Source organism: Ambystoma mexicanum, chromosome 8, assembly GCF_040938575.1.
Source record: "Ambystoma mexicanum isolate Mex_15411 chromosome 8, UKY_AmexF1_1, whole genome shotgun sequence".
NCBI lineage: Eukaryota > Metazoa > Chordata > Amphibia > Caudata > Ambystomatidae > Ambystoma > Ambystoma mexicanum.
Window position 1 is genome coordinate 83,719,681 of NC_090929.1, and position 15,207 is coordinate 83,734,887.

General features: G+C 46.3%; 1 protein-coding gene across 3 annotated transcripts in view; it reads right to left on the reverse strand.

Moving 5' to 3' along the window:
* Positions 1–15,207, reverse strand: part of REXO4 (REX4 homolog, 3'-5' exonuclease) — a 185,864-nt gene that overhangs the window by 64,144 nt on the left and 106,513 nt on the right. For all 3 annotated transcript variants that reach the window (XM_069609354.1, XM_069609353.1, XM_069609355.1), the window contains exon 2: positions 13,956–14,214. In XM_069609354.1, coding sequence (XP_069465455.1) covers positions 13,956–14,186 — 231 coding nt within the window. In that variant the 5' untranslated portion in view covers positions 14,187–14,214. The remainder of the gene's footprint in view (positions 1–13,955; positions 14,215–15,207) is intronic.

A 15,207-nucleotide genomic window follows, 5' to 3' on the forward strand; every position in this document is an offset into this window, starting at 1 on the left:
TTTCTTGTAGGTCTTTGAACCAGAACCTTAGAAATCAGGGAAGGTGTGGAGAGTGAGCAGAGTCCACTATATAGGAGGGTTGAGGTCAGAAGGCCTAGATGTTTATTGTTTTGTCCCATTCCCCTTTCCTTCTGGGGGTGTCAATCCTGTAGTATAGTTTATTTTACTCAGGTTGGACAGCTCTGAAGGTGTTAGTGGGGGTTTTGTCTTCAACCCCTGCAGGACAGGTAAACTAGGACCTTATACAGAATTATATGGACTAGCTCCAGGTTCCTCAGTGGTAGCTCCTGGTCACTGGTTAATGCTGGATACTGTGATGATTCACCAGGTCTCGTCACTTCTCCCACAGGTAGGGCTCTTTCCTATGAGTCTAGGGAGGGGAGCTGCGGTACTAGCCAAATTGTTCAAACACTATTGTTCGAATGACCAAATGTCAAGGGTCCGAATTGACCTTTGCACAATTGACATATTATATATAAATAATGAGGGGGTTCCCCCTGCATATATGTAACAATTGACCTTCACAATTCGGTCAATTGTGCAAAGGTCAATTGTAATTCGAATAATTGTAGTTCGAACAATTCGTATACAACAGAGGCTGCTACCCAATAGTCCACCTAGCAGTAGTAATATGCGGTAGGACCTCATAGGGAGGGACTGCTCTCCTGGGCAGAAGCACGTCCACCTGGGGAAAACCTCCATACCACCACCACAGCACAAACCCCTCCCTGCATGGTCCCCCTTTTTATCCACTATTGATATAAGACCCTGTGCTATTGTGAGACATTGGCTGTTCCAAACGTGAAGTATACAGGGATGAGGAAGAACACTAGAAGCACCTGGAAAGGATATGTGGAAAAGCAACCAGCTACTGTGACGAGGTGGCCCTCAGGAGGCATAAGGAATTAACAAGGAACTCTTAAAGATGGTGTTGACGTTACGCAAGGGCAGAGCCAATAGAAGAAGCAAGGTGTTGTGCATCCTTAGCCATTGTGACACTCTCAAATCTAGGTGTTGTGTATTTTAGCCATTGTGACACTCTCAAATCTAGGTGCTGTGTATTTTAGCCATTGTGACACTCTCAAATCTAGGTGTTGTGCATCCTTAGCCATTGTGACACTCTCAAATCTAGGTGCTGTGTATTTTAGCCATTGTGACACTCTCAAATCTAGGTGTTGTGCATCTTAGCCATTGTGACACTTCACTTATCACAGGGAACTTCCACCCTGCATGACCACTATTCACCTAAGCGTCAGCTTTGCATAATGTCTAGCCTATTTAGTATCTATTGCATCATGGCTATGGCTACACTCCTAATCACTAGCAATCAGGTCAGCCACACAGAGACCCCACTACATGCACCTGGACCCCTCTCACCTACATCAACAGACATAATCACCAACACTCATCTCTACACTGATTCAAAACACCAAGCCCTGCTAGGACCATTAGTCTACACCTCCCAGCCTAGCTCCACTCACGATAGAAACAACAAACTACGTGCTAGACTTAACAGACTTCATGAGATACCTAGACGACTCCTCCCTCCTATAAAACGTGAGATGAAGCGCCACCATGGTAAGGAAGGTAATGCTTCCACTATCACCCTAGCTCCAATGAATATTCAAACATCTGAATCCAAGACAAAATCTAGTGCGAAAAGTACTCCAAATCTTGCCCAACTTAAAGAGGAAACTAAGGATCACTCCTACAAAGGAGAGCTTCTTAATGCCAGGTCATTAGTTGCCCATGCCCTTGATATAGCTGATCTGATCACTGAGGAGAATCTGGACTTTATTGCAATAACAAACATGGCTACACAAGGCAGCAGGCCCTTCACTTATGTTAGCCACCCCTGACGGCTACACCATATGTAGGTAAGACCGAGAGGGCACCCGCGGAGGCGGAATTGCCATCATTTCCAAATGAAGCCTATCGCTAAGGCTTGCCCCCACCCAAACCCTACAATCTTGCGAAGCCCTCACTGCCAAATTCCTCATAAACAACACGCAATCCTTAACCATTCACCTAATTTATAGACCTCCAGGTCCGCTTGGGACCTTCGAAGAGGATCTGCACAAGTTAATAACCAACAATGCTAAAACCACCTCACAACTGTTGGTACTAGGGGATTTTAACTTAGGATTTAATGACCAAGCAGACGCGCACGCCTTGACTATTGCCCACGCTATTAATTCCCTAGGATTCTCCCAAAAAAGTCAACAAACCCACCCATACGAAAGGCAGAATACTAGACTGGGTCGCTGACTCAAACTGCACAGCAGTTATCTGATCTCTCTCATCACTACCTTGGACTGACCACTCACTAGTGTCCTTCAACCTCCTAACCTCCCGACCAGCCCTTACAGTCGTCCCCAAGGCTCCTTCATGCCCAACAAGAAACAAGAAGAACATGACAATAGACAATGTCATACCCGCTATCCTTCCAACATTAAATGCACTGCCCGACAACTTAGATCCCAGCACATTAGTTCATGAGTACAACAAAATCATGACTGATACTATGGACAAAATTGCCCCACTTAAAATGCGTACAAGTAAACCCAAAGCTCATTTATATAAATGGTTTACTCCTGAACTCAAGGCCCTACGCCTCACTAAGAGAAAATGTGAATCTAACTGGAAACTATGCCCAACTGCTGAGAATAAGGCGAACCTTACATCTATCTCCCGCCAATACAAAAATGCAGTTTGCCTAACTAAGAGGAATTCATACAATGATCGCATTGCCAATTCTAATTCTAGCATGAAGGAACTCTGAAGGAACTTGAATCACCCATTGCCATACCAGACACCTGTACTAAAGATCAGACCTGGTGCACAGATATCCAACATGCTCTAACCAATAAAATAAACACCTTCCAAAATAAAATTCAATCGAAAAAACTTTCTCTCAACCTTCCCATTCTGCCACTACCCAATGCCACTCACACTCCCCAGTCCAGCAAATTCTCCTTCACTAAAACCACTACACTAGAGATAGAGAAAATCATCCTTACCCTCAAACCTTCCAATTTCAAAGGTGACATCTGCCCAGCACAGCTAATAAAAGACGCTGCCAGAGATCGATCACCTTTTATCTCCAAACTTATCAACGCATCCTTCTCCACAGGCATCATCCCAGCCAACTTAAAACAATCTTGGGTGCTCCCGTTGCTTAAAAAGCAAACTCTAGACCCCCTTATCCCCACTAACTACCGTCCAATCACTACAGTTCCATTCCTTCTGAAAATCCTGGACAAACTGGCCTATGTACAGATTCAAAAACACCTTGAACGGCATAAGCTACTAGGATCTAGACAATCCGGCTTCCGCCCACTACATGGAACGGAAACAGCCCTTATCTATTTAAAGACCCAAATAGACGAACTGAGAGATCAAGGTAAGACAGCTCTTCTCCTCTTACTAGATCTCTCAGCTGCGTTTGACCTTGTGGACCACAAGGTCCTCTGCAGACACTTGGACTCTGCCGCTCACTTCTCCACCCAAGCCATCAGTTGGATAGAATCCTTTCTGAGTGAGAGAACTATGAGAGGTTTTTCCCCATAGGCAGTCGCAGACCCTATACCCATCACATGTGGAGTCCCTCAGGGATCCTGCGTTTCCCCGACTCTATACAACATTTTCACCAAACCCCTGTTCGATGATCTGTACAATCTTGGTATCACCTACACTAACTATGCAGATGATACACAGATTCTCCTCCCTCTTTCTGGGGATCATAATAGGGATAGGGAGTTGGTGAATAGAGTGTATCTCATCATTCAGGCATGGATGGCTATTGCCAATTGTACATTCTTGTAATTTTGTAACTGCTATTTGTACATTCATGTAATATTGTCATACTGTAAACTTATTCATGTAACATTGTAAGTCTCGCATATGCTTGCTGCTGCGCCTGATAACCTGTGGGTCTGGAGCGCATTATAAATAAAACAAACAAACAAGAAAGGCTTGGAGATCCATCGCGGAAGACGTGAGTGCATCCTGGGAAGTTCAAACTGGGCATATTGGAGCAGAAGCCAAGCAAGTCCTTGAGTGAGAAGAGGCAAGGGATGCAAGTAACGCATCAACTGGTCGGAAAGAAGCAGACACGCTAAGGCCATAGACAAAACGTGGTGGTGGTATGACCCGCAGTGGGTGTATCGGATGGTTTTAGAACACGCTGTGACCACCAGCAGTAACTTGCCGTAGAGCCATGCAAGAGAACAGAGAGGAGATGTGAACAGCAAGAAGCAAGACCCACAACCATGTGAAGAACTAGTGAAGTATTCCCGCAAAGCAGGAAACGGGAAGGAAAGTCTGGTTGAGGACCGGGTGACGGAAAAGTAAATCCAGATTGCATTGTGAGTTTATCTCCCTCATCGCAGTGGACTAGTCAATACCACTGCACAAGCAGGGTGCAACAGGAATCATCTGCCTTGTCGCAGTGGACCAAACACTACCACTGCTCATGTAGACTGGCAAAAGGTTTATAAAGAAACAGAGGAGCCAGGAAAAGATATCGATCATCCAGACCTTAAAGGGAAGCCAAATAAGACTGTAAGATTTTTTTACTTACCGGAAAGAGCTGCAGGAACTGATACAAGCTTTCTGTAAAAGTGCTGAAGGATCGCCTTGGAGAACTTAGATAAAAGAACAAGGGGAAGGGGCTCAAACAAATATTACAGTAATACAACCCAGGGAGAGGGACATTACTGGTGGGGTCTTGCCCGAGGGGCTCGAGTTTTAAGTGCAAGCTTATAAAGTTGCCCTGCAGGCCTTACCTGACCGGTAATGCCCCCCTCCGAGGGTTCTATTGCCATTAGTACTCCCAGAGCGTTTCCAGCGGTACTGATAGCAATAGAAGCTTGTTCAGAGCTTCATTTTGTGTCTGCATCTGCGTTTCAACGCAGAGCCAACACAAAATGGCCACCGGCTGTCAGGAGTCAGAATGGAACGAGAAGACTAGACTTCTCGTTCTGTTCAGAGTGGTGTCGGCGGGCAGCCATGTTGGTTATATTGGAGACCACGGATTAGCATTCTATGCTAATCCGTGGTCTCCAAGTATTGAAAAGCACCTAGCATCTGAAATGGAACGTTGGAGCCATGTGTGATATGGTCAAAGGAGGACTGCAGGAAGAACATCTTTCCTTCGCAGGCAAGGACCGGGTGTAACGCTCACCTGATTCTCGCAGAGGCGCCGGTCTTGACTGGGCGAATACCGTATCTTCAAAGGTGATGTGTAACACACGGTTGGCTCTTTGGGCTGGACCTCTGTGCACTGTATGTCTGACTCGAAGAGTAAGATGTCTGCGGATAGAAAATACAGGATTAATGAACTCGGGTTATTGGGTGTCTCTCTCTTCTTCCCTTTCTCTTCTCCTGTAGAACCCCAAAGGTTAACGCTCTCACCTTAGGTAAGTGAACGCCGAGCTCTCCATCTGCCTCGGGGCAGGGTGCCGAAACCAGTTTCTTCACTGGATAAGGGTGCAGGCCTCTTGACCTCAGAGGACTGCTGTCCGTCGTTTACTGCACGAACGGTAAGTTCCAAGTATTTCAAATGTCTTTAAAAGTCTTTTGTAATGATGTCTCTTGTCTTGCAGGGTTCCGGCGATGGCGGATGACGGGCTGAAGTGAGTTGAGGATGGAACCCGTGTGAGGAATAGAAGCGCCTGGAAGCACGTAAGTAAGCGCTTGTTGCCTGCTTCACGATGCGCTCTAACTGTCCTTTTATCTTGCAGGTACAAGTTCGGAGCTGCTGAAGGGTGCCGGAATACCCACTGGGTTCGGCGTGGGAAGGAGTAATGGCACGTGAGTAATAAAGTTACCCAATGTCTTTAAACGCACCTTCTTTTGTCTTTCACATGCGGGATGCAGCGCCGAAGGCCTCCGGAGCGTGCAAAGAGTTGGTAAGCCTTTGTCTTTCAGATGCCGGAATGCAGCGTGAGGCGTTGGTGACAGCCGATGGACCAGGTAAGAGAAGCGCTGTCACTGAAGACCGTATTGCTAACCTGTTCTTTCTTGTCTTTATAGGTGTTGCTGAAGACTGGATTCAGGATGGTAAGCCTTTTTCCCTTAGGCCCAGGATCAGATGTAGAAGACACGATGAGCGTTCTGCTGCAGAGGATGCAGAATAACGCAAAGCAAGATTCATCCATCGGGTGTGGTTTAAATAGCCTCCTGTAGTGCTTAGGTGTCTCCTTCCACAGCCTCGCCTAGGTAAGAAAAGAGTTCCTGCTTTCCAGAAGAGTTCCAGTGTTCTGAACCTAGGGAGTGGCTCCTGCCCCACCCAACAGGAAAAGTAGTCCCAAACAGAAGAGGATTAGAGGCTCAACTGGCAGGTAAGTAAGCAGCATGGTCTGCTGCAGGTAAGTCCACCCAAGCATTATGAGCCCGGCGCTTCCAGCGCTGGGACTGGGCATATTTATGAGCCTGGTGCCACTGGCGCCAGGACAGGGTCCAAAAGGTCCCAATTGGGACTGGTTGGCACTCGGAACCTGGGTTATGGGTCTGCTTCCAAGGGAGTTGGGTAAGTCCTGACCTTTTGGAAGCAGAGATCATGACAGCACCCCCCCTCAAGGCCCCTCCCAAACCGGGCTTCTCCGGGGGTTTGGGCTTGTCAGGGAATGTTCGATGAAATCTTTTGATTAGACGAGGAGCGTGGACATATTCTGCAGGTTCCCAGGATCTTTCTTGGGGGCCGTAGCCTTTCCAGTCAATTAGGTAAAATAGTTTAGATTTGGAGATCTTGGAGTCCAGGATGCTTTTGACTTCAAACTCGAGTTCTCCATCAACTAGGATAGGTTTTGGAGATTCAGTTAGTCGGGTTTGAGGTTGCACAGGTTTTAATAGAGAGACGTGGAAGACCGGATGTATCTTCATGTGAGGGGGCAAGTCCAACTTGACCGCTACTGGGTTTACTATGGTAGTGATGGAATAGGGACCAAGGTATCTTGGGTTGAATGTGCGTGGTCCTTTTAGAGGTAGATATTTGGTGGATAACCAGACTTGATCTCCTACGTGATATTGGGGGGCTTCCTTCCGATGTTGATCTGCTCCTTTCTTGTATTGTTCCTTAGCCCTTTGAAGGTGAGAAACGGCTTCCTTAAAGGCTTGGGTGATTGTAGAATGCAGGTAGTCTACTGCTGGTGTTCCAAGATCTTGGGTTGGATCCAACTCCGAGGTTCGAGGGTGACTGCCGTATAGAAGAAAAAACGGGGTTTTCCCAGTTCCCGAGTGGACAGAGTTATTGTAGGCATATTCGGCTATCCAAAGGATATCTTTCCAAGTTTTTTCAGTTTGTTGCAGCATGCAGCGTAAATACTGTTCCAGAGTTTGATTGGTCCTCTCGGTTTGTCCGTCGGTTTGAGGGTGGTGACTGGTCGATAGTCTCACATCAATTTGAGCCGACCGACAGCAACTTCGCCAAAAATGAGAAATAAATTGACTACCTCGATCCGAAATTAGAACTGAAGGAAAACCGTGCAGTCGGACGATGTTTTCGAGAAATTCTCGGGCCAGAGTTGTTGCTGTTGGCAAGCCTTTGCGTGGAATGAAATGCGCCATCTTGGAGAATAAGTCCACGATTACTAGGATCGTATTGTATCCGGAGCATGGAGGTAGATCGGTGATGAAGTCCATAGAAAGCGTATGCCAAGGGCGAGGTGGGATGTCAATAGGGCGTAAGAGGCCGGCTGGTTTTTCCTTTTGACTCTTGTTTTGGGCGCATACTCCACAGGACATTATAAAGTCTCTGATATCTTTCTTCCAAGACGGCCACCAGAAGTAGCGCTTGATCTTTTCTGAGGTTTTGGCTATACCGGGATGTCCTTCCATTAAGGAATCGTGATAACAAGAGATTACCTTTTTCTGTAAATCTGTGCTGGGCAGGTATAATCGTTCTTGGAAATACAATAAGTTGTCCTTCACTGCAAAGTCCTTTCCCTGCAGATGCCAATTCTGTATGTCTGCTGGAGTTACAAGTTGCCTGGCTTTATCCTTAACTTCCTCTATGGATTGTGTGGCGATTACACCCAGAATTCTTTGTTCGGGAACGATAGGTACAGGTTTAGGGTTGATCAAGTGTTCTTCCACTCCCATCCGAGAAAGGGCATCAGCTTTACCGTTTTTTGTACCAGGTCGATAGGTAATTATGAAGTCAAACTCGGCAAAGAATAGTGCCCAACGGAGTTGTCTAGAGGATTGGGCCTTTGCGGTTTTCAAATATTGCAGGTTTCGCTGATCCGTAATCACAGTAACAGTGTGTCGGGCCCCCAGAAGATAATGCCGCCAAGCCTTAAAGGCAGACTTGATAGCCAGAAGTTCCTTATCAGTAGTAGTGTAATTGATTTCAGGAGGCGAGAATTTGCGGGACCAAAATGCCACGGGATGCAACTGATTGGTTACTGGGTCCTTTTGTGATAGAACTGCCCCCATGGCAAGGCTCGAAGCATCAGTTTCAACGATGTAGGGGAGTTCGGGGCGAGGATGTTTTAAAATTGGTGCAGAGATAAATTTAGTCTTCAAATTCTGGAAAGCTTGCTCTGCCTCGGTAGACCATTCAAAACGTTTGTTTTTCTTTAATAAGGCGGTGATGGGCTGGACTATTCGAGAGAATTCGGGGATAAACCTGCGGTAAAAGTTAGCGAAGCCTAACATGCTCTGAACACCTTTTACGGAGGATGGTGATGGCCATTTGAGAATTGCATCGACCTTCTTTGAATCCATACGCACTCCGCTAGGTGATAATATGAATCCCAAGAACTCAACTTCAGTCACGTTCAAAACACATTTTTCCAACTTGGCGAAAAGTTTATGTTGACGCAATCTCTCGAGGACCATTTTCACGTGTTTCCGATGTTTAGATTCCGATGAAGAATAAACGAGGATGTCGTCAATGTAAACAACAACACACACATCTATGAGCTCTCTGAGGACATCGTTCATAAAATATTGAAAGGCGGCCGGGGCATTGCAAAGTCCGAAGGGCATGACCTGATATTCAAATAGCCCATACTTGGTGCGGAAGGCCGTCTTCCATTCATCGCCCTCTTTTACTCGTACCAAGTGGTAGGCTCCTCTAAGATCCAGCTTTGTATATATGCATGCTTTTCTGACTTGGTCCAGGAGTTCAGGGATCAAAGGTAACGGATATCTAGTCTTAACGGTGATCTGGTTCAGGGTGCGATAATCTATACAAGTTCTAAGGTCCCCTTCTTTTTTTGGAACGAAGAACAAAGCTGAAGAAGCAGGGGACTTGGAAGGACGAATAAACCCATTCGCTAGGTATTGATCCAGGTATTGTCGGAGGTGAAGGTTCTCAGGCTCGGTGAGGGCATAAATTCTACTACAAGGAGGAGTAGATCCAGGTATCAGGTCTATCTGGCAGTCATAAGACCTATGAGGAGGTAGAGAGTTAGCCTGATCCTTCCGGAAAACATCTTGGAATTCTAGGTATTCGGGAGGTAACTGGGGAGTCTCCGAAGAAATTGCTGCCAGTGCAACACCAGGTGGAGGGTGACAAGTAGAGACACATTCTGGAAACTGCACCGTTCTTGCTCGCCAATCGATCAGAGGATTGTGTTTCTCTAACCAAGGTATTCCTAGAATTATCTGGAACTGAGGGGCCTTGATCACATCGAACACGATCTTCTCATGGTGTCCATCTTGACTTATTAGCGTCACTTTTTGAGTGGTATGCGTTACTGGTCCGGAGGCTATCTCCGTACCATCCACCGTAGTAATGACGTCCTTTACAGCCTTGGGACAAAGAGTTAGATTCATCCTCAAAACCATTTCATGATCCACATAATTGCCGATGGCACCGCTGTCGACGTAAGCTTCAATCGCATGTAATCGATCCGGATGATCAGGGCTAATGAGGACCATAGGTATCACGAAATGCGAGGTCACGGAACTGGTTTTAACGCTCGGCAAGAGGACCTCTATTCTTGTCGGGCGAGGTCGTTTCCCTGCTCAGAGTTTGTGACCTTGGTAACTGCAGCTCCTACTGCCTTCTTGGCTGGTTTCACCGAACAGTCTCGAAGAAAGTGCCCCGAGTTTCCGCAATAGAGGCATAATTGCAACTGTTTTCTCCTTTCCCGCTCCTTCTGTGTTAGTGGTCCTTTCAGGCCCCCTATTTGCATGGGTTCCCCGGAGTCTACTCCTTTGGAAGGAGTTGGTGGTTTGGAAAATACTCGAGCATCAAACTTGGAACGATCGGCCTTCCTGTTCTGCAGTCTGTGATCTATTTGAACGACTAAGTCTATATAGTCCGAACAGTCTTGCGGGGGATTCACTACTTGGGCTAACACATCTTTGAGCTCTCCACGTAGACCTCTATAAAACAGCGTAATCCTTTTGTCCTCAGGCCATTGAGTTTCCACTATCAGTCTGTTGAAAGACGCAATATAAGCCAAAAGGTCTTGATTACCCTGTCGCAATGAAAGAAGCTCATTGTCCAAGGCCTGCCCCTGTGAATGTCTTGCGAACAGTTTTTCCATACTGAGCTGAAAGGCCTGAAAATCATGGAGAACCGGATCATCTTGATTAACTAGAGGGATCGACCAGTCTGCCGCATTGCCACTAAGGTACGAAAGCAGGAAAGCTACTTTAGCTTGATCAGTTGGAAAGGCTGCTGGCCGGCATGAGAAATGCAACCGGCACTGATTAATAAATACTGCAAACCTCTTTGGGTCACCAGAAAATCGTTCGGGCGGAGCCAGAGGTACATTCCCAGGTAGGTTGATTTGCACTGGATTCATAGAGGATGTTGAAGGAAGATGTGCCCCTGATGCGGGTAATGGGGTCTGTCCGGCTTGTGACTGTAGCAATTGTCTAGCGAGATCGTCTGTTCGCTCCTTGGAAATAATCAGTTCCCTTCTTAGAGCGTTTGTTTCCTGACGGGCTGCATGCACTTCTGCTCTTAGTTCCCCAAGTAACCGGGCTAGCTGGTCGGTATCCGAGGTTTCCATAGCGCCTGGGCGGGAGTTTTGCGGTAGGCTTTGCGTTCTGTAACGCTCACCTGATTCCCGCAGAGGCCCGGTCTTGACTGGGCGAATACCGTATCTTCAAAGGTGATGTGTAACACACGGTTGGCTCTTTGGGCTGGACCTCTGTGCACTGTATGTCTGACTCGAAGAGTAAGATGTCTGCGGATAGAAAATACGGGATTAATGAACTGGGGTTATTGGGTGTCTCTCTCCTCTTCCCTTTCTCTTCTCCTGTAGAACCCCAAAGGTTAACGCTCTCACCTTGGGTAAGTGAACGCCGAGCTCTCCATCTGCCTCGGGGCAGGGTGCCGAAACCAGTTTCTTCACTGGATATAAGGGTGCAGGCCTCTTGACCCCAGAGGACTGCTGTCCGTCGTTTACTGCACGAACGGTAAGTTCCAAGTATTTCAAATGTCTTTAAAAGTCTTTTGTAATGATGTCTCTTGTCTTGCAGGGTTCCGGCGATGGCGGATGACGGGCTGAAGTGAGTTGAGGATGGAACCCGTGTGAGGAATAGAAGCGCCTGGAAGCACGTAAGTAAGCGCTTGTTGCCTGCTTCACGATGCGCTCTAACTGTCCTTTTATCTTGCAGGTACAAGTTCGGAGCTGCTGAAGGGTGCCGGAATACCCACTGGGTTCGGCGTGGGAAGGAGTAATGGCACGTGAGTAATAAAGTTACCCATTGTCTTTAAACGCACCTTCTTTTGTCTTTCAGATGCGGGATGCAGCGCCGAAGGCCTCCGGAGCGTGCGAAGAGTTGGTAAGCCTTTGTCTTTCAGATGCCGGAATGCAGCGCGAGGCGTTGGTGACAGCCGATGGACCAGGTAAGAGAAGCGCTGTCACTGAAGACCGTATTGCTAACCTGTTCTTTCTTGTCTTTATAGGTGTTGCTGAAGACTGGATTCAGGATGGTAAGCCTTTTTCCCTTAGGCCCAGGATCAGATGCAGAAGACACGATGAGCGTTCTGCTGCAGAGGATGCAGAATAACGCAAAGCAAGATTCATCCATCGGGTGTGGTTTAAATAGCCTCCTGTAGTGCTTAGGTGTCTCCTTCCACAGCCTCGCCTAGGTAAGAAAAGAGTTCCTGCTTTCCAGAAGAGTTCCAGTGTTCTGAACCTAGGGAGTGGCTCCTGCCCCACCCAACAGGAAAAGTAGTCCCAAACAGAAGAGGATTAGAGGCTCAACTGGCAGGTAAGTAAGCAGCATGGTCTGCTGCAGGTAAGTCCACCCAAGCATTATGAGCCCGGCGCTTCCAGCGCTGGGACTGGGCATATTTATGAGCCTGGTGCCACTGGCGCCAGGACAGGGTCCAAAAGGTCCCAATTGGGACTGGTTGGCACTCGGAACCTGGGTTATGGGTCTGCTTCCAAGGGAGTTGGGTAAGTCCTGACCTTTTGGAAGCAGAGATCATGACAGCGGGCGAGGAACAATCATATCGCAGCATGAGACAGGACTGTCCCTCGCTGGGTACTATATCATGAACAGAAGCAAGATGCCAGGAGAAGGAAGTAATTCTCCTGGTGAAGGAACTTTACTTTTCTTAAGGACTTTTGGTTTCAGTGTTAGGGATAGATTGCTAGGTTTCTGACAGAGGAGCGAGAACCTATTAATGTTTTGGACAACCATTCAAACAGTCCCCAAAGGTTTTCCTAGGTTTAGGCAGGGCAAGCCCTTAGAAGTAGGGAGAGAGAGAGGTTTTTCTTTGATAAATAAACGTTTGTAGTCCTAAACATGACCCCTCCTTGTCAGTCTCCTTCCTCTACACCCTCACAATACACAGGAGCTGCTTTTAGCTCCTGTTTATAATTTCAATCCCTAAATTACCAAGATGTTGTTTTCCAAGGACTACTGCCTGGACAAGGATGCCATATCTGTGGTGAGGCAGGCTGCCTTGAGAAACCTACAAGAGAAGACAACCTCAGTCTCTTTCCCGGGCATTTATTCTTTCCGGGTATGCATTGCTTGCTACTCTTTTATTCAATAAGCATGCAAAACTATAAAAGATTAAATATTGGAAAAATTAGAGTTACTTCCCTACAATTGGAATGGCTTTCATTTTTTAGTGAGGGGATTTTGACTTCGACATTAGGGAGTATTCAATGAACATACGAATCTAGAAAAGATACCACTGCTGGAGAACTAACACTACAAGTAAGCACCTTTTGATTTGCTTACAATAGTCACTTTTGGGCTGGCAAAAGGGGCTGCCCGAATATAAAATAATGCCACCCACCATACCCTAGGTTGCCAAAATCATCGCGAGCATGGGACTGAGTAACTATAGAAGAAAGGGGTTTGCAAACAGGTTTCCATTGCCTTTCAAGTGCTTTGCAAGAAATGCTCAGTAGGATACATCTATTCCAGGAGTTTACATGAAAGGAGACATGGGCTACCCAAACAAGATGCACTACTCCGAGTAACTAGGATCTCAAGCATGGATTCATTGTATTATAAAAGAAACAAACACTGGAAGTTACCACCCCCTTTTAATCTGATCTCAGGATGGGGGTAACCTCTGCTAGCAAAGCTCAAACAGGAGTCGAAACATATAGTCTGTCCACCTGAAAGCTATGCCAACAAACCTGGTACTAGTCTCTCACTAAGCTTCAGATTCCTATACATACAGCCACACATTAGCAGGAGTGGCTTGAGATGCAGTTTAAAACAATGCAGCTTTCCATTCAAGACCTATTAATGTGTGTTGAGATTCAGCAAGTAACGTCCACTATATGTTCCCCCTATGGACTAAATTCTGGAAGGACACATTTTTCCTGGTTATTCTATGGTGACTTTTTAACCAGTTTAAACATAAAATTAATGTGAAATCTCAAGAAAGTGGAATAAGCTGGGATAAAAAAATAAAAATAAATAAACACAAAAAGGAGTAGGTTTTCTACACAAAACGTATGCCAAACAATTGAAACTTTAAGAACTCTGAATCAAAGGATAACTCTTCATACCTCTTGTAAGGCCTTCCAGTTGGAAGAAAACTCTTGAGGAGCTTTTGGAGGCAGGATGATTGCTTTAGATCCACCCTGTACTTTAGGCACCTCCTTCACAGTATGTTTCCAATACTTCTTTTTCTTGGCTTTCTTGGGACTTGGATTTTTCACAGGGCCGGTTTGTGCTGCTGTGGTGCTCAGTGCAGATTTGGTTTCTGTTATTGTTGCCATCGTTTCCCCACAGGTCATGAAATGTTTTCTTAACGGATGAGCAGTTCTGTGAAAACAGTTCTATGCAGTCAATATTCAGGCATTTCACCTTCTAAAATATAAATGCACAGAAGGTCTAGGCACTGTACAAATACTCATTCAGCAAACATTCTTTTACCAAACAAATGCAGACAGTGATAACCACGTTCACCCAACACTAGGACAACCACTGTCACTTAACAGACCAATGACCACCATTGTTGCCAAACAGCAGTTCAGTGAGGCCACTGACAACCAAGAGCAGGCACAGGAAAGCTAGTGTTAACCAACCATAGACTACGGACAGTCATTGCCACTCAATAATAGAACAATGACTACAAGTGTATTCCCCGAATCGACACGCAATACCCAATAGTAGACCAGTGACCACCATGTCATCCAATAGAAGAACAGAGACCACAACTCTTGCCGAAAGAAGAGAAACGAAAAACCACAGTCATCGAATAGCAAACCCGTGTTGGCGGTCAACAAATGGTTGTCCATTAAAGGCCACTATTGCCCTGTAGCAGACATGTAACAGGCAAGATCACCAAAGAGCAGATTAGTGACAGCAACTGCTGCTTAAGATCCAACCAGTACTATCGTCCAACATAAGACCCCAAATGTCACAATAACTGACCGGAAAACCATACCGGTAGCACAAATGGACATCTGTGAACGCTGCTCACAACAGCACAGCAGTGAAGACCACCATTCATAATTGACCAGATTAGGCAGAGGTTACTCAGCAACCAATAACTGGCACTTTCTCACTAAGGGACTAATGACCACCACTCTCAACCAATAGAAGACTAGAGCTCGCCATGATTGCTTAATAGCCGTCACAGCCACAATCAACCAATAGAAACGAGTGTCCGCCAATGTAGCCCCTAAAAATATCAGTCACCACTGTTATCTCCCAACAGCAGACCAAGGACCAACCCAGTCCTGTTAGGTGTCCTAAAGTGTTGATTGGGTTGTGTTTACAAGGCAGATTTGGAGAATAGTAAGTTAGTACACA